Source organism: Geotrypetes seraphini, chromosome 3, assembly GCF_902459505.1.
Source record: "Geotrypetes seraphini chromosome 3, aGeoSer1.1, whole genome shotgun sequence".
NCBI classification, from domain to species: domain Eukaryota; kingdom Metazoa; phylum Chordata; class Amphibia; order Gymnophiona; family Dermophiidae; genus Geotrypetes; species Geotrypetes seraphini.
The window spans coordinates 178,030,229-178,050,532 of NC_047086.1; the positions used below are offsets into that span (position 1 = coordinate 178,030,229).

Sequence of the window (20,304 nt, forward strand, 5' to 3'; positions counted from 1 at the left end):
AACTTTACTGTTGATGTAGGTGTTGTCCCCTCCCCCCACACACACACACTAAAAAGAATTAAATTAAGTTGTATTAACATCAAGCAGCTTTCAAATGACATTATAAGCAAATAAAAATAAATTTTTTTAATACATTGCTAATTATTACCTGCATCTTTACCTAAACTGTTTTGCCCTAGCTCTCACTATGATCTGCTACTTTTTATTTTGCTGTAGTGCAATCACACAGGTCTCCTTCAAGGCTCAGTAACACCTCTCCATAAATTATGTGGAAGAGGTCTGGAAGTGGGGATTACATCTATTTCATATCCTAGTAAGACCTTAGGAAGGAACCTAGTGATCAAAACATCATTAGAGGTGCTAGAGAGCCATTTTTTTTATGACTAGATGAGCTATATTTATCTTTTTTTTAGTTGTTTAAATTCATGCAGAAATAAATGGCTAGATTGAACCTAATGACTTCATTAATGCATTTCCCTTTTTTAAACCTCTATACCATTTGAAAGAGGGTGCTGTCAGCCTAGCATTGCTAGCAGTCAGCATTTTCGGTTGACCTAACCAACGTCAGCAAAGGCCTATGGGACATTATATCAATCTGACTCTGGAATGTTGATGCAGATAGACCCTAAACACTCCTGCACAGAATTCACATACATTAAGCATCCAGCCAGACTGGATTGTTTATCAAGAAAATAGGCTACTTGAATGGGACAAAGCCAGAGACTAATCCCATCTACCATGCCTGCAAGTGTCACACCTTCCTTATCAATTAAACTAACCATTGTTTTAAACAGTTTACAAATTATAAACAGAAAGATACTGGGACATACAATAGTTTCTATTTATTCCAAGCTATAAAAGCCTCCTCTCTGCAACACCCCGCTCTCTCTCGCTCTCTCTGGAACCCAAAGCTTAGACCATCACCCCCCACCCCCTTTTCTTTCTCTCTCTCTCTCTCTCTCTCTCTCTCTCTCTCTCTCTCTCTCTCTCTCTGGAACATCACGCTTCTCTGTCTCTCTTTTCCTCTGGATTCTGTAAGGCAGGAAAACTGCTTTGCTCTCTCCTTAATTGTAATCTTGATGAATCTTGCTTTTTTGTATTTCTATATTATATTCTTTATGCAATCACTTCTGGCTGTGCTTGTCATTTGATTTTACTTCCTAATGAATCTTCTGTGAGGATATTAAACTCGGAACCTTGCGGAGTATAAGGCCGCTTCAATATAACCCCTCTAAACCTTACATTTTGGGGGCTCTGTCTCGGTCCTTCCTGACGATTTCATCTGGGTAAGTAGAATTCAATTTTTTTTCTTGTATGGAATAGGCAAGATTTTTTTTCTTGTATGCACGGTGCAATAGGATTATTGGTTGCATAAGACAAGGTGAGAGATGGTATTTTGCACTCAAAAGGCCTTGTGCAGTTTTGATTGATAGACAGAGTGAGATAGAAATCGAAAGACCTTCTGGAACCCTCAAATTGTTTTAGACAGGCAGTATGGTGGGAGGGAGGAATGTTGGACATGGTGGTGGAGGCAATGGAGGGAGATATGTGGCATGGTGTTGGTGATACAAGGAGAAATGTTGGGTATGGGGCTGGTGGTGTGACAAATCTAGCTCTCCTCCTAGCTTCGTCACAAGATTAACTAGGAAAAGCAATAAGTAGAGGTTGGCTCTACTGAGTGTGATAGCGCTGACCTCCCTTGCACCAAGATTGTTGAGACAGACAGTGACTGCCAGGGAGAGTTCAGGCCAGCTGCAGGTTACTCTTCCAAGCCTGCTGTTAGATCTTATAAGACTTCAGGAGCCGGGAAACTACATCTCCCAGAAAGGCAGAGAACTAGCAGGAAGCTGTTACGTGAGCAGACACAGCTGCAGAGGGAGCTTTCTCCCTTCCCCCTCTTCAGAGCAGGGAGGGGTGGTTTGGAGCCTCTTAAAACGAGGCAGCTGAGACCCAGAGGGGGGAGGAGCAGAGAGGCTGGGAACGGAAGCCTCAGAGACAGCAAGAATTTTCTCCCCAGCTGAATGCTGATGAGGGGGGAAAGGACTGAGAGGCAACTGGAAAACTGGAAGTGTATGGACATTGGTGTGCCAATTATTCCTGGTGGGAAATTGAAGGAAATGGACACAAGCTAAACCAGGTTGGAAGTGCTTTGACTAGTTGTAATACTTACCTGTGTTCTGAAAGTTTTGGACTGGGTTTGATGTCTGTTCAGAGTTACTTGAACTTGCCAGAGCTAGACTCTGAAGAATGCTTTCATGTAGTTTGTTGCCTTGAACTACTTAAACATTTGCAAACTACGCAGTATTTTGTTTTCCTCCTCTCCACACAGCTGGAGGCTAATTAGCTGTAGATAAGCTTCTGCAGGAAACGTCAGTCACGGAGCAGCTCCATTTGTGTGAGTTCCCTAGCTGCAGGCAGCCTGTGGAAGGATTCCAAGTTTAGCAGTTTACTTTTTGATTTTGAAAAGTTTTATTTTTTCATGCAGCAAGTATTTTGTGTGCTTCTCCCTACTGCTCCTTCATATGAAGAGAGCCTTGCTAAAACTATCTTTACCATTTAAGGCTGGTGAAAAGGACTGAGTTGCAAAGTCCAGCCACAATTCTGGTTTGTATTTTTTCTTTCTGTTTTTGAAATAAGAATCGGACTATTGTTTGTGAAGCCAGTGTGAACAGGTTGGCTCAGCACTTTATATTTTGGTTCCTGAACAAATGTGTTGGAAAGTATTGCAGCTTGCTAAGAGCAGCCTGACCCAGGGTCAGAAACAAAAGTATATCTTTATTTCGGATGTTATTGGGTGTCTGATTTTCCTTGCCTGTTTTCACTGTGGTCATTTACTTGATATTTTCACCCTCGGCCGGTGCCTAGGGAGCCTGAAGGATTCCCTAGTTGGAGGGAATGCTCTGGGAGCAGTATCGGTCGCTGTGAACCAGGCTCGCTATGCTTATCAAGAGCTCGGGTTGCGACAGTGGGAAGGAGTGAAAGATGCTGCACATGGTCTGGGTGATGAAAGAGGGAGAAATGTTGGATGTGGCAGTACAGGTGGTGAGAGAGAGATGCACCCTAGGAGGGGAAAAAGAGTGTGCTTTGTGTAGCTTAATTTTGTGTGTACAGTACTGTAAAGATTATATATTATACACTTTATTGATTATGCACTCGAATCCCTCCCCCACTCCCAGGTCCGTGGAAAACTTTTCTTCAAGTTTCAAGTTTTCACGTTTATTATTTTTCTTGATTGATCGCTTAATCAAATTCTAAGCGATGAACATATTAAAATATAGCCAAATAGGGACAATACAATACAGACTTTAAATAATAATATTGGGTGGAAAACTAATACATAATACATTATACTCATTACATAGGGTAAGATAAGGGTTTGAAATACAATTAATAAAGAAAAGCAAAACAAAGGAAAAATACATAAGGGGAATCAATAAACACATAGCATAACACAGTAAAATAAAATCACTAATTTAAGAACTGTTTAATTAAATATTAAAAGCATCTTTAAAAAGAAATGTTTTTAGATTACTTTTAAATTTTCCTAGATCCTGCTCATTCCGTAGATAAATGGGGAGATCGTTCCAAGTTTGAGGAGCAGTTACAGAAAAAATAAACTGACGTCTAGTATTAATAATCTTAAGTGATGAAATAAGTTTTGCTCATTAGACCTCAGGGTTCTGCTTGAATGATAAGGTATTAAATGTTTAAATATGAATGCAGGGGTCTTATAGAGAAGAGACTTAAAGACAAGCAAACAGAGTTTGTATGTTATCCGATGATTAACTGGGAGCCAATGTGCATCTATCAAGAGGGGTGTAACATGGTCATATTTTCTAGACTTGGTGATGAGTTTAATGGATACATTCTGAATAATTTGAAGTCGTTTAATTTCGTTTAGTGATATCCCCTTAAAAAGGGCATTAAAATAATCCAATTTAGAAATCACTAAAGAATGAATGAGAATGTTTATTGATTTAGGACATAAAAATTTTGCAATAGATCGTATCCTACGTAATCTGTAGAATGTAGATTTAACTATAGTACTAATATGATCATGAAAATTAAGTTTTGTATCAAAAGTTACCCCTAAGATTTTTATATTGTTAACTATTTGTAATGGTATGTTTTTTATTGTAATGGGAGCAATAAGAGTAGAGCTGTCTTTCCATGGAAAGAGCATCACGTTGTTTTTTTTAATATTAAGAGCAAGTTTATTTCTGTTTAACCATTGATGAATTTGGTCGAGTTTTTCACTGATCTCTTGAATATCAAATGTTTTGTTTGAATTTATTGGATGCAGGAGCTGAATATCGTCTGCATATTGTGACCAGGCAGACAAGAAGCATGCCCTGGTCCCAGCCAAAGCTCCTGCAAAGACCCCTAGTAAAACCCGGAAGGGAGTGTGTAAAGGCTGTCCTAGGGTGGATTTGGCTGATTCTCAGGCTGACCACCAGAGGGAGCCTGAAATTCCCAATAATCCTTTAGACCAGCAGTATTCAGGCCACCACAAGAGGAGCTCTAAAGCTGCCTTGAGGACTGCTGAATCAGCCAGGTTAGGGCGTGTCCCATTGATACAAAAGCCAGCAGCTGAGAGCAAGCAGGGAGGCAGGTTAGGGAGAAGGTTGAGACCTTTCCTCCCTGAGAGTCTCCTCGGGCCAAACAGGAGCGAACCAGCCTCACCTATGGAGGTGCAGGAGGCTGGAGACATACTGGAGAAATCAGTATCTGAGCTGGAACTCCCGATGGAGACTGGCAACATTCCAGAGGAAATGAGCCTTGGTGAGGAAGCCATGGAAGTTGGTTTTTCCACCAGCTGCACCTGCTAACTGGAAGAAACAGTGAGTGTTTTCCAGCTGTTTGCTTGAAGAAACTGTTTTGTTGAAGCTGAACCTTTGAGGATCTTTTGGGGTTTTTTTTTTTCTTTACTGTTTTGCATTTTTGCTTTTAGGAAGCTGATAGTGTCTGTTATTTTGGGAGAGGTTTGCTATTACCTGGGTGGGAATCTTGTAGGCTATTTAATAGCTAAATTAAAGCAAACCTGAGGCACTCTCCTGTGCCTGGCAGTTTAGTGCATGACTGCCAGAGGCTTCATTATAGTGGCTCTGAGGTGAGCCAGTGCCTTGAACTCTATTTTGTTGCTAATCTGAATAATCTGCATGGGAGCAGGCTGTATTAAGCTCTGAGGTGAGCCCAAACCTCAGAGGTGAAGTATTAAGAAGGAAAGCAGTGTGGACTTTATATTGCACTGTTTGTTGCTCTTTTCTTTTGAGTTTGGACTGTTTAAGTTTGTGGTCTACTTACCTGTTTGCTTGGACCTATAATTACCTAACTTTTGGTGCTTTACCAAGGAATAAAAGTGAAGCATTTTCATTTATCTCCTTTTGAGAGAATTGGTTTTTTTTTATTATTGGTGTCAGTTCAGGCCTGCAGGGTGACTCCAGTCCGGGTCACACGCAGGTGTTATTATTTGTGTAACCACTGTGAGGTGCTGTGGAGTCCCGGTCGGACCGCAGTCTCGGTTACAATATGCGAACACCTGAAAACCCACGGACTGACATAGGGTAATCAAAGGAGCCAGGAAGATATTAAATAATAGATCCTTGAGGAATCCCATAAGTAGTTGATGAAGAGTTAGATGTTGAGTCATTGAAGAGAACAGTAGAAGTGCGGTTAGTTAAATATGACACGAACCAGGAAAGAACTTGGTCTGTGACACCGATAGAGTGAAGTCTGTTAAGAAGAAGCTGATGGTCAATCGTGTCAAAAGCCGCAGAAAGATCAAGTGAAATTAACAAAGTCGTTTGATGGTGATCCAGATAATATTGAATTGAGGTGGTCAAACCTATCAGTGCAAGTTCGGTATTATGATGTTGCCTAAAACCAGTTTGGTTAGGATGAAGAACATTGGTCTTTTCCACAAAATCAGAAATTTGGTTGAAAACTATTTTTTCTGTCAATTTTGCCAAAAAAGGGATATTGGCTATTGGTCTATAGTTTGATGGATCTATGGAACTTGCATTTTTATCTTTAATGATAGGACGGATGATTGATTTTTTCCACGTCGTTGGAACAGTGCTTTGGTTCAAACTCTCGGTAATTAAAGTGTGAATAAATGGTCCGAAAATATGAAAATAATGCTTTAGAAGGAAAGGAGGAAATGGATCAGCTTTCGAGCCCTTAATATTAATGGTTTTTAAGATAAGTTCAATGTCTTTTTGAGTAGGTAGTTTAAATCTAGAACACTTTGAGATTAAATATTCCAAGTTTATTTGATCGTAATCATTTGTTATTTGTTGGGTTATAATGAAAGTTTTCCTAATGTTATTGGTTTTTTCAGTAAAGTAGTCCGCAAGTTCTTGAGCTGTGAGAGTATTTCCAATTTCATCTGGTGAATCTTTGCAATTTGTTATTGTTATTCTATTTAATATTTTGTATAATATGGATGAGTTTTTAGCTTTGAGTATTTTATCAGAGTAGTATTTCATTTTTACTCGATTTATTTATATAGATTGTTCATTGAATAATTCTAGATTAGTTTGAGTTTTATTCTTTCTCCATTTACGTTCTGAGGATCTTACTTGTTGTTTAATGAGAGAAAGTTCGGCGGTGAACCACGGATTTCGAATTTTTTGAGCGGATATTACCTTGGTTTGTATGGGTGCTGTTTCGTCTAAGAATGATTTTAAAGCCATATTCCATAAATTAGTTAATTCATCTAAGGAGTTAGTACTAGATTTAGTAAAATCTAGTTTGAATGAAGAAAGAATTGAATCAACAGAGATATCATCATAGTTTCGAAAATTAATTATTTGTTGTTTTTTGTGGTTTAGATTATGTGTAGATAAGTATGTTAAGGAGATTAGAAAATGATCGGACCATGGAACTGGTAGGCAGTTGTTTAATAGTAACTTTTTCTTTGTAGTTGATGATATTAGGGCCATATCAATTGTATGGCCTGCCTGGTGAGTTGGGAGGGTTATGATTGGATATAAATCTAGTTACTTTATGTATGAAAGAAAAGTTTTTGTGTAATTATTACTCAGATCATCAAAGTGAATATTAAAATCACCCAGAATTAGGGGATTTAAAGTAGAACTGCCAAAATAAAAAATTAGAGTTGTGTAATAATATCAGAAGAAATTGGGGGTGGTATATATAACATGAGTATATCAGTTTTTGGTTTAGTTAATAATGAAAATTGCAGAAATTCAATAGGAGAGTTTGATGAGGAGTTGTCAGTATGTATTAATAGAGGTTCTCGGAAAATTACTGCTAATCCCCCTCCTCTCTTATTAGTACGGTGGTTATAGAAATATGAAAATCCTTGAGGACAAATATAGGAAAGATAGGCCTCTTCACCATTAGAAAGCCATGTTTCAGATAAACATAAGATATCTAATGATTGTTGAATAATTACATCTTTAATTAGATGATATTTAGATTTAATAGAGCGAGCATTGATGAGTCCTATGTTAATATGACTATTTGAAGATTCGTGAGATGTCGGTAAGAGTTTAATATTTAATCGTTCAGAGGAGCGTGGAAAATTATGGTTATAATCAGATTTGGGTGGCCTATTTCCCCAGATAACCGAAATGGGAGAAGAGGAGTTGTCCATAATTAAAGAATAATCAATCGGAGTATGTATTGAACTTAAATTAAATTTAAGTGATGCATTATCATTCAAAAAGAATAATAAGCAAAGAAAGATAATTTTGATTTGATAAGGTTTCAAACCCTTGTAATTACTGGATATCAATATTTTAAAAACGCACTGCAGGATCGCACAAAGGAGCGCATTAAGGAGCAAGACATACATGAAACTGGTCCCAGGTGCAAAAAAGGTTGGGGACCACTGCTCTGAAGGACTCGACCATCAACCATGGAGTAAATGCATAAAGCAGGCTATCCTAAGGCCAACACTGCACTAAGGCATCAAGGTCTTCAGATCTGCACTCTCTTCACCAATAAAAAAAACCTGGGAACCTTGGCGTTTCTTCTTGTGGCTATAAGATCCAACACAGGAAGACCCCAATGCTTTACAATGAAATCAAATGTCTCGCCAACAGCTCCCATTCACCTCTGTCCAAGGAGCGCCTGCTTGTTGATTCTGCATTCCAGTGATATGAGCTGCCAACAAGTTGGATGTGGCTCTCAATCCAGCAGAAGAGGAGTCTTGCTTCCAGAGCCCAAGAAACATTCTGCGTCACTCCTTGCTTCTGTGATGGCATTGCCTGAAAAGATTTGAACAGTCTTATCTGAATATAACTGGCAAAGGCCAACAGAGCTTTGAAGACTGCTCTCAGCTGTCAATGATTGATTGACTATGTCACTTCATAAGAACAAAAGAATAGCCTTACTAGGTCAGACCAATGGTCTAACAAGCCCAGTAGCCCGTTCTCATGGTGGCCAATCCAGGTCACTAGTACCTGGCCAAAACCCAAGGAGTAGCAATATTCCATGCTACCGATCCAAGGCAAGCAGTGGCTTCCCCCATGTCTTTTTCAATAACAGACTATGGACTTTTCCTCCAGGAACTATCCAAACCTTTCTTAAAACCAGCTTCCATTGGCATCCAGGTGAAGGCTGGATTCCACTTCCATTGTTCTTATGTTCTTATCCACTTTGAGGTTGAGAGGGACATTCTTGTCCAAAGTTTGCAAAATCAGAGCCTTCATACATGCTGGCTCTTGTGCAGCTGGTCCATGGAGGATTTTGGATGGTTTGGTTAACTTTATTTTACACCTTTGCTTTTGGAAAATGTATGGCTGATGCACAGTGCTGTATTGTTGGCCATTATTTTCTTGTATAATTATTTTGTTGCTAGTGGTGTGTCACTTAATAAAAAGATTTACAGTATAAAAAAATAAAAGAAAGAAGAAAAAGTGTCCACAATAATAAAAAGACAGTGATGTGAAAAGTGAAGTTACTGACCTGAAACAGGTGTTCTCCATATTACCTCTAATGGGTGACATATATACAAGTATATTCCATGAGCATGGACCCCCACCTCACCCCACCCCAGCAGTTTTGAGTTTTATAAACAAGGGAGATCAAGAACAGCTTGGGAAATTGAAATTCAGGTTTGGGGCAGATATGATAGACAGGAATGGAAAACTGGGATAGAAGGTTCTATTTGAAAGCAGCCTTGGATATTTCAGGGAGGCTTTTGAAAGAAAGATTATATACATATTATGATTTCATAGATATGCTGAAAAAGAAACAGAAGCTCTTCTAAGAAACTGGAGAGACCATGTCACATAGTCTTCAAAATAAGGCCAATCATGTCATCCCCATACCTTACGATGTAGTCCTGGCAAATAGGTACAAAACATTTAGGCCACAGCTTTTTCCTCCATTATTCGAAACTTACGATCAGTGATGATTGCATCAAAGAGCTCCTCTTTCTTCCAAATAGGCTTTGAAGCATCTGAAACCAGAACATCCAGATATTGTTTCTCTAATCCATACTGTCGCAGGTTGGCTCGTATGTTTTCATCAGGACCTCTCCACTTCTGATTTTTCCTGCTAGCTTTGCCTGAAAAACACCAGGCCAAGTGTCAAGAACATAGACATCAGATAGAATTTGTTTAACTCACTGAAAAATGACTTGTTCTCTAGCAACTAGTTATGAATTTTTGTGGGCCCATTTTGCACAGCTCTGTTCAAAAAGATCATTTGCACAATTGGAACATCTTTCCTAAGAACTTATGACTCACACAAACACAGACAATTTAAGGGACTTATTTCAGATTACAGAATAGAATGGACAGATAAATAATATAGCATTCTTCAACTATACAACTCTGAAATACGATCCATGGTATATCTAACAAAGGTATACAATTATGATCTCAGATGCACTGCAAACGCCTAGTTTCCAGGGCAATCATAACATGAAAAATAACATACCAATAAGTCTTAAATCAAATGTAAAATATACCATGAACATTCTTTGTGGATCTGATGAAAACCAGGCCCTCATGGACCAGAGTTGTATACCTGGGTTTATATAGCTTAGCTTTAAAAGCAGTATTAACACATTATTTAGGAAGGTGAAAATAGAGCAAATTTATACTTATACTAGTGTTTAAGCCCGTTACATTAACGGGTGCTAGAATAGATGTGTAGACTTTTAGCACAATGGGGCGCTGAGGCATTTCTTTCTTTCTGCCTGTCTTTCTTTCTCCCTGCCCCCTTTCTTTCTTTCTGTCTGTTTCTTCTCCCTTCCTTTTACCTCCCATGTCCAGCAGTATCCCCTTCCCTGCTCCCCCTGTCCAGCAGTAGCCCTTCTCCCTTCCTTTTACCTCCCCCCTATCTAGTAGTACCCTTTCCCTGCTCCTCCTGTCCAGCAGTAGCCCTTCTCCCTTCCTTTTACCTCCCCCCTCTCCAGTAGTACCTCTTCTCTGCTCCCCCTGTCCAGCAGTAGCCCCTCTCCCTTCCTTTTACCTACCCATATTCAGGCTCCCATTTCTCCTTTTATCTTCCCTATTTCCATCTTTTTCCAAACTTTGACAGTGCAATACAATTAATTGAACATAAAATACTGCATAAAACGCACTATTAACTACACAAATAATACATAAAACAATCATTTTCTCCTACCCTCCTCCCAATTATTAATACAATATGACATATGATGTGATTACAATATTCTCTCTATCCCTTCCTCTATATCTTAATTTCCCTTCTTATCCTTCAGTTCAGTCTCTTTTTTTTCTTTCTCTCTTATCCTCTGTATCGTCCCCCCCCCCCAACACACCTTTCTTTCTGGCTCCCTGGCTTCTCCATCAGCTAGAGGGAGCAGTTTCCTCAGCAGTTGAGTTACTTGCCAGATCAGGCGCTTCTCTTTCCTATTCTAGCCCTGTCCTCAGCCCATCCTTTCCCACGGTCGCTGGATATACTGTGGCTCGCTGCCACTTTCCTTCGCGTCCTCTTGCTTTTGGGAAGCCAGGCTTCAGCCATCTTCCGCCACGGCCTCCAGCTGCCAACAGCCACCGCAGCTGACGTCCGCCTCGGGGGATTCTCGTGCATGCGCACTCCTACCTGCGGTGCCCTACACCGCACGGAAAATGGGAGCACGCAGGTGGGAGTGCGCATGCACACTTAGGGCTTTATTATATTAGATACAGGGAGTTTGAACTTTGATATTAAACCTTACAGAATCTCATGATTTAACAGGTTAAATAATAAGGGCACAGATGGGAGGGAGACAAGAGCCTGAAAGTAGTTTCTGGCTGCTTGCTTGTTTACTATGTGCAACACCTACTGTTACACGATTCCCATTCAGGATTTAGATCTCAATTCAGTACTGAAACTACTAGTGGCATTACTGGATTACCTAGATAATTTATTTAGTAAAGATAGTAATGTTCTCATCCTGCAATTTGATCTAAGCAGTGCTTTTGACTTGGTTGATCATATTAAGTTATTGGAATGCTTGGATTTCTTTGGTATTCATGGCAAAGTACATTCTTGGTTCCAAGGATTCCTTGAATCTCATTCATACCAGGTTAAGATTAACAATGATTAGTATTCCACTACCTGGAAAAATCCATGTGGGGTACCCCAGGGCTCATCGCTCTCTCCTATTCTGTTTAATGTTTATCTCTTTTCTCTTGATTCAAGACTAAGCAATATTGGCATAAAATTATTCAGTTATGCCGATGATATCACTATTATAATTCCATGTAGTATGACACAGCACAGTTACTTACCGTAACAGTTGCTATCCAGGGACAGCATGCAGCTATTCTTACATCCGGAGCCCGGATACGGACAGCCTCGCAAGCATACTTGCTTGTAGAAAACTTCAGAAGTTTCGAGTCAGCTGCACCACGCATGTGCAAGTGACTTCCCGCCCAGCACAGGGCAAGTCTCCTCAACTAATGCTTGCAGATCACTGACTCTTCGAGCAGATGTGAGGGCAATGAGAAACACCACTTTCCAAGTGAGATACTTCAGATGAGCCGTAGACATTGGTTCAAATGGAGGCTTCATCAATTGAGCAAGAACAACATTGAGATCCCAAACCACTGGAGGCGGTTTGAGAGGAGGTTTAACACTGAAAAGTCCTTTCATAAATTTGGAAACCACCGGATGAGCAGAGAGGGGTTTCCCTTCAATAGGCTAATGGAAAGCAGCAACTGCACTGAAATGGACTCAGTTCGATGTAGACTTGAGGCCAGAGGTGGATAAGTGCAAAAGATAATCTAGAATAGAAGATAAGGAGGAATGCTAAGGCTCCTTATCATGAGAGATGCACCACGTAGAAAATCTAGTTCATTTTTGATGGTAGCATTGTATAGTGGTAGGCTTTCTGGAAGCCTATAAAATGTCTCTTACAGGTTGAGAAAACTGAGGAGGAGTTATGTTGAGAGGTACCAAGCTGTCAGGGCAGGTTGGGATGAAGTAGAGACCCTTGATTCTGTGTAAGCAGAGACGGAAAAACTGGTAGAAGGTATGGCTCCCTGCTACTGAGCTGAAGTAGAAGGGAGTACCAAGGTTGTCTCGGCTACAGAGGAGCTATCAGAATCATGGTGACATGGTCGTTCTTCAACTTGACAAGAGTCTTGAGAATGAGAGGGAATGGAGGGAATGCATACAGGAAGCAATTCGTCCATTCCAGCAGAAAAGCATCTGTTTCAAGGCGATGAGAAGAATATAACCTGGAGCAGAACTGAGGCAGTTTGTGGTTGTGGGGAGATGCAAAGAGATCTATCTGAGGAATTCTCCACTGCGAAAATATGTGATGAAGAGGTGAGGAATTGAGTGTCCATTCGTGAGGTTGCAGAAGACGGCTCAATTTGTCCGCCAAACAGTTTTTCGCCCCTTGGATATAAACAGCTTTCAGGAAGGTGTTGTGGAGGATTGCCCAGTCCCAAACTTTCAGAGCTTCTTGACAAAGAGAGGGAGATCCCGCCCTCCCTGTTTGTTGACATAGTACATGGCGACTTGGTTATCCGTCCGAATGAGGACTACCTGGTCGTGAAGAAGATGTTGAAAGGCTTTGAGAGCACTGAAGATCGCTCTGAGTTCCAACAGATTAATGTGACACTTATGATCCGTGCTGGTCTGGTGGCCTTGAGTATGGAGACCATCGAGATGAGCCCCCGAAGTGTAGGTCAAGGAATCTGTCGTGAGGACCTTCTGATGAGGGGGCGTTTGAAACAGCAAGCCTCTGGAGAGATTGGAAGAGAGCATCCATCAGCGGAGAGATTGTCTCAACGAAGGAGTGACTGTAATGTGTCGAGAGAGTGGTTCGCAAGCCTGCGTCCACTGAGATGGCAGGGTCCACTGAGGAATTCTGAGGTGAAGTCTAACAAAAGGAGTCATGTGCACTGTAGAGGCAATGTGTCTCGCTAAGATTGAAGAGCAGAAAGACACAAACAAAACAAAACTGCAGACGTGTACAACAACGTAGGCAGAATTTATTGTGACAAACAAAAAAATATATAGAACCTTTTTACCAAACAGGGGACCCAACACGGTCCGTGTTTCGGACAACCTTCATCAGGGGTCCATGGTAGAAAAGGAAAAAAATAAATGTCACAAAAAATTGCAATGGACAAAATTCAGTAGAAAAAAGCTAATGAACAGAGTCCCTGGTTGGTTTTCCCACTGCAGATAGAGTTGGACCTCCCCTTTTTTGGTTGTTGCTCAGAGCAGAAAGACACTACATGACAGAGTTGAAGAAGACCACATGAGGTGAAAACACCGCAAAGGTCTTGTCTATCTTCATTTATCCCCTATAGCGTAATCATAGCTATATTTGTTGATATTGACATTAATATATGAATAATAACTTAGCAATTCTAGCCAGGTTATCTACTGTATCCAATGTCCTTGTCCTAAATTGTATATCGGCCGTACCTCAAGACCCATAAAGATCAGACTGACAGAACACAAGTCTCGGGTCCATACCAGCAATGAAACTTCTCCGTTAGTCCATCACTGGAAGCTATGTGGCCATACTTTAAACGATTTGAAATGGAGAGTGTTGGACAGTATTACAGTAGGGTGGGAGGGAGGTAATATTGAAAAAAATCTCAATATAAAGGAACTCCGGTGGATGTTTATGTTGAATACTATGGCCCCGCATGGGTTAAATGAAACAGCCGACTGGCTGGCGCAAGTAGATCTTTATTAGTGATCCCCGGATATGACGTCAGGGATCGCTCCCATTATATCAGTGAGTGAACCAACGCCGCGGCCATTCTTTAGAAGCCGCTGCAGTTACAAGTTAGGAACCTGTTAGGACTCAGGTATGGTTTATAGAATTTTTTCTTATCCTTATTTGTTCATGATAGGTTTTAATTGCACGCTTTATTTGTTCTCCCCAGAACCCCATGCCTTGACAAAGATAGGCGAAACGCGTTGGCAGGGGATCGATCTAGTCAGAACGCTGGAGAAAGCAGAAGCAATTATTTGAAAAGCTAAGAAATAGAAAAAAAGAAATAAAAGAAGAAAAAAAATGCTGATAAAAAGCTAAGTTATTATTCATATATTAATGTCAATATCAACAAATATAGCTATGATTACGCTATAGGGGATAAATGAAGATAGACAAGACCTTTGCGGTGTTTTCACCTCATGTGGTCTCTCTGATACCCCTGTAATCAGTATGAATATATGATTGCATGTTCACATCACTGGGAATTTTCGTGTTTTGGTGATTTTGTACCCTTTTGTTTCACATTTTCAATCTGTAAGAATGGCTCAGAGTTGAAGAAGAGCATACAGACGTTGTTGAGGAAGAAATTCTCTGAGTTGGATAGTGTCCAGAACAGCTCTGATGAATTGTAGATTCTAAGAGGGCTGAAGTTGGGATTTGGGGAAGTTGATTTCAAATCCCATGCTTTGTAGGAGCCATGTAGTCCGTTGGGTCGCTACAATAACCCCCTGAGATGTTGAATCTTTGATGAGCTAGTCGTCTAGGTAGGGAAACACCTGAAGACCATGGTTCCTTAGAGCTGCTGCTAACACTCTGGGGAGATGAAGCCAGGCTAAAGGATAGCACTCTGTATTGGTAATGCAGATTCCCCACCCGAAATCTGAGGTACTGACGGGAGGTCGGATGAATGGGGATGTGAGTTTAAGCCTCCTTGAGATCTAGAGAACATAACCAATCAATCTGATCTAGAAGGGGGTAAAGGGACACTATGGACAACATGCAAAATTTTTCTTTGACTAAAAATTTGTTGAGCGCACTGAGATCCAGAATGGGTCGCAGATCGCCCGTCTTCTTTGGAACAAGGAAGTAACGGGAGTAAAAACCCCTGTTCTGCTGTTGCAAATTAACTGGTTCGATGGCATGGAGACGAAGCAGAGCTTGAGCTTCCTAAAGAAGGGCAGTCTGGGATGGACTGGAAAGATACTCTCTTGGAGGAAGCTCTGGTGGAACCTGAATGAAATGAAGAGAGTATCCCTTCCCTGATGATGGTAAGCACCCAGAGGTCGGATGTAATGGTCTCCCATCGATGGTAAAAATGATGGAGACGACCGCCTATGGGGGGAAGGGAGGACATAGGCAGAACAATGGATGTTATGCTCTTTTTCAAACAGTCAAAAAGGCTGCGCAGCCTTAGGCGCAGCAGAAGGCTGAGGTTTCTGTTCCTTCTCCTGTGTTGGTTTACTGGGAGGTGCTCAAGTATAAGGAGCTGCCCTTGGAGTATAATGCCTCTAGAAAACTGGAGGAGGGCGTGAAGATTTTGCAGGAGCTGGCTATGGCTTTGGTCTGACAATGGAAGCAAATGTTCAGACAATTTCTTAGTGGCCACCTCTATGGATTCATCAAGAGGTCATTGCCCTCACAAGGAATGTTAGCCAGATGGTCCTGAAGATTAGGGTCCATGTCAATGGTGCAAAGCCAGGCCAAGCGGCGCATCCCTACAGAGAAAGCAGTGGCTGTAGCAGACAGTTCAAAGGCATCATAAGATGACTGGAGAAGATTACATTACATTACATTACATTACATTACATTAGATTTCTATTCCGCCATTACCTTGCGGTTCAAGGCGGTTTACATCCAAACTAAAATAAGAATTACATTTCAACTTTGAAGTAATAGATTAAACGATGAGATAAAATTTTAAGGTAGAATTATGGGTTTTAGATAGTGTTTGGTAACTAGAAAAATTAGAGAGTACTAAGGGTTTATAGAGTGTTGGATGTTGGGTTAAGATTGTTGTGCTGGATAGGTTTAATGTGTTTTTTGAAGAGTATGGTTTTAATTTCTTTCTTGAAGGTTTTGTAATCTGTGGATGAAGATAACAGAGTGGTGAGTTGTTTGTCCAACTTAGCTGCTTTGGAGCTATTAGGCTGTCATAAAGTTTTTTTCGTTTGACATTTTTGATGGTGGGTAATAGAATAGTGAATGTGTTCTTCTGTGTCTGATTGAGGAGGATTGATTTAGTCTGTTATTCCAGTAAGTTGGGCTTTCTCCGTTTATAGCCTTGTAAAGTAAGCAGTAGAATTTGAAGTTCACTCTCCTTCTATTGGAAGCCAATGCGAGTCATGGTATGCCTCTGTGATATGGTCATATTTTTTTAGTGAATAGACAAGTCTCAGGGCTGTATTCTGCACCGTCTGCAATTGCATCATCATGGTCGCGGGACATGGTAGGTATAGTATGTTGCAGTAGTCCAGCATCCCATTAGAGATTATACCAGTAGTAGGAATTGCTTCTTTTCGAAGATTATCAGATTTTTCTCAGATTTCTCATGGTCATGAATGATGTCTTTATTATTTTGTTAATTTGGGGTTGCATGTTACAGCTTCTGTCATTCGTGATTCCAAGCAATTTTAAAGTAGGTTGTATTGGGTATGAAAATGAATTTATTACAAGATTAGTTAATGTTGGAGTTTTGTCATTTTCAAGTAGAATGAAATTTGTTTTGTCAGAGTTAAGTTTTAATTTGTGCTCTGTCATCCATATAGCCACTGATTCGAGGGTTCTGTGTATTGTGTTTGCTATGAAGGATTCTGGTTGGTTGAAGGGTAGAAGAATAGTGATGTCATCTGCGTAGCTATATGAAATTATGCCAAGATTATCCAGGTAGTAGCTGAGGGAAGCTATATATATATTAAATAGAGTAGGTGATAGGGGTGATCCTTGGGGAACTCCGCAGGGGTTGGACCAAGGTTCTGATTTTTCTTGCATTGTTTTGACTCTGTAAGTTCTTGATTGTAGGAATCCATGCAAGTACTTTGCCAGAGATTCCTATTGAGTCGAGAGTTTGTAATGTAATCTGAGAAGATGTAATCTGAGTTGTGACAAAGTAGCAGTGACTTCTTGGAACTCGAAATGCCTATGTTGATCCAGGTTCTTCAGAAAGCCTGGAAGAATATCAATGAGGAACTTGAGATAAGTAATGAAGACAAAATTGTAGTTGAGGACTTTGGAAGACATCATAGCATTTTGATAAAGACGACGTCCAAACTTGTCCATGATCTTACCTTCTCTTCCAGGAGGAACTGTAGCAGAGACCCTGGAAGGATGGGTTCTTTTCAACGAGGACTCCACAAGGAGGGATTGGTGAGATAACTGTGAATTCTCAAACCCTTTTCAATGTAGAGTTCTATACGAGTCCAACTTGCCTGGAACAGCAGGTATAGCATAAGGAGTCTCCAGACATTGTTTGAAAGTTTGAGACAAAAGCTGGTTAAGAGGGAGCTTAAGTGACTCTGCGGGAGGTTGAGGCAGATGCATTACTTCTAGATACTCCTTAGAGTATTTAGAACCAGCATCTAATTGAATTTCCAGGTCATTAGCCATCTGACGAAGGAAGGAAGCGAAAGACAGCTGATCCACCAAGGCCCTGCCTCGAGAGGAGCTCGATGACCTCAAGGCACCTCGAGTGGAGAATGAAGGTGAATCCTCTCTGGAAAAATGGCAATCCAAAGAATATGGAGACTTGGAGGAGGCAATGGAAGCAGCTGAGTCCTCGGGGTCTGGAAGCGGTGACCTCGATCGCGGAGTTTATGACCTCGAAGAACTGGAAGGTCTTGAATGAGGCCTGGACGAAGAAGGCTGCTCTTTGGAAGAAGACCTGCGCCTCGATGGATGTCTCGATGAGGGCCTCGTTCGATGATGAGAGTGGTCTCTGGAAGCAGGTCTCGAGAAGGATCGAGGAGACTTCGCCCTGTGTATAGAAACAGGCAATGCTGCTGGTGAATGAATAGGGCTAGAAGATGTAGATCGAAACTCAGTGGTTTGGATCGAGAAATCTCGAAGCATTCCCAAAGAATCTGCTCCTTGTATGGAGTGTGAGGATTCCTGTTGAGACACTCGCAAAAAATCTACTCTTTGCATAGAGTGTGTTGTTGCCAAACAAGACACTCGCAAAGACTCGGCTTCTTGCATAGAGTGTGAAGCTTCAGCTCGAGGCACAGGAAGGGACTCAACCTCGCGGGAGACTGCTGGTTACCCAGGCTGGATTACAGGAGGCAAACTCGACGCAGAACCATATTTGCTCAGTAATTGAACAAATTGCTGCTCCAACATGGTCTGGAGAGAAGCCTGCAAATGTGGATCCGCGTCTGAAACCGGACCACTTGCTGAGGCTAAAGACTTCAAGGTGGCAGTGGAGATGTGCTTCGACTTGGAGGTCTTGGAGAGCTTGAGGACCACCGCAGGAACCTTCTGCTTAGGTATCTGACCCAAGGGAAGCTCAGGGGAAGACAAAGTAGGTGTACTAGAGGCCAAAGATGATCCAAACGAGGAAGGTCTGTTGAGACTCGAGGTCGGAGTCGTGGAAGTAGGAGGACCATCGATGGAAGGTGGAACCGAGGCAGCACTCGAGGTCGAGGGTGTGTGACACACTTATCCCTTGCTCTAACCAGCAGAGGGATTAGGTGTGTTGAGTTCTGGCCTGTCGGCGTGGCCTCTTCAGGTTGGAGGAAGGCTTTTCAGGTTATAACAGACCTAGGCACCTGCCTAGTCTGCCAGGCCACACTGAGAGTAGCTTGTAAAGAGAAGACCACACAGGTAAGTCTTGTTACAAAAGAATGTTCTTGTACTTATTGAACCCGGGGGTCTGAATACCATCAGCCTCCCACATGTCATGCCAAAATATAAAACACAAAATAGCTTGCAGTTGTCAGAATGGCTTGCTACAAATGCCACATACAGTTCAATACCCTGGACTTTTCAGTCTAATTACAGTCCTCTTCACCAGGGGTAAAGGTACATGAAAAATATCAGGAAAATAAACTTTCAAACTTTGCACACCTTGTAAACACAGCCAGAGTAATTACAGTTCCCAAACCTAGCAATGAATTTCTCAAACGTCTCAGCTTACCTAGCTGAGACATGGATAGGTTTTGCAGAGCAGGCTTCACAGCTCGTTACTATCAGCTGGGCTTCCTAGCCAATGGAACATAGCATGACATTAGGTAAGCGTGAACTTTACTTCGGTTTTCACAAGGAGCTTTCACACCCCTACAGATAAAGTTCCTTGAACAAACAATGCCCTCCGGGCAGTCACACAGTGTAACGGAGAGATTTTTCCTGCTCTCTCCCTAATCACTGTCAGCTGGGCTTGGGTTACGGGAGCCAGCACAAGCACAGCCTTGCTTCTTTCCCCTTAGCAACTAACCTCCATGTCAGTGGGGAAATAGCCAGCTTCCAGCAGTGGTTCAGAGACGTCCATAGCCTCCGTCTGCTCAGCAGCCTCTGGTGTGGAGCTGAGGTAGTCCTCGGTCATCTCCACGTCCTCACTGCTGCGGGCTGGAGGAGAGAGACTTTTCCCCTCATCTGCTTCCAAGCCTTGCTGCTTCTGCCGCTGCCTGAGCTCGTTAGCTCTAGCCCCGTCCCGGCTCTCCCTGCTCCCTCTCCTGAGATCCCGTACTCTGTTTTTATGTTGGTTAAAGCCCCACCCCTCTCTCCTAGGAGCAGCTGTGTTAGGCAGGAAATCCCTAGGGAAATAATTCAGGTTTCTCCTAGGCTGGTAATGAGCATACCTTCCAGCACTGGGACTCCACTTCTCATTAAGAGTCCTATCAGGCTTTCTAGAGTACCTGTCCTGAGATGGCGCTCTCTGCTGGATGTACCTATGTTCCTGTCTCTCCTGCCCTACCTCACTGTCTGAGGGGTAGCCAGCCAAAACCAAACCTTTATTTTTAACCTGGTCAGCCCTTCTGACCAGGAACCGTGTTCTGCTTTTATCCCTTACAGGGACAAAACTGGCCACAGGTTTGTCACAGGTGTCACTGAAGAGCCCATCCTGAAGAGTTTTTCCACTAAAACCCGATGACGTTAAAGGGCTCGAGGTTGAAGAGTAGCACAGCACTCGCACGTCT

General features: G+C 41.7%; 1 protein-coding gene across 7 annotated transcripts in view; it reads right to left on the reverse strand.

Moving 5' to 3' along the window:
* Positions 1 to 20,304, reverse strand: part of TRMT11 (tRNA methyltransferase 11 homolog) — a 177,133-nt gene that overhangs the window by 61,126 nt on the left and 95,703 nt on the right. For 6 of the 7 annotated variants that reach the window (XM_033937105.1, XM_033937103.1, XM_033937104.1 and 3 more), the window contains one exon: positions 9,377 to 9,541. In XM_033937105.1, coding sequence (XP_033792996.1) covers positions 9,377 to 9,541 — 165 coding nt within the window. Of the gene's footprint in view, positions 1 to 9,376; positions 9,542 to 20,304 lie in introns of those variants that run through there. The other variant, XR_004538755.1, reaches the window with a different exon arrangement.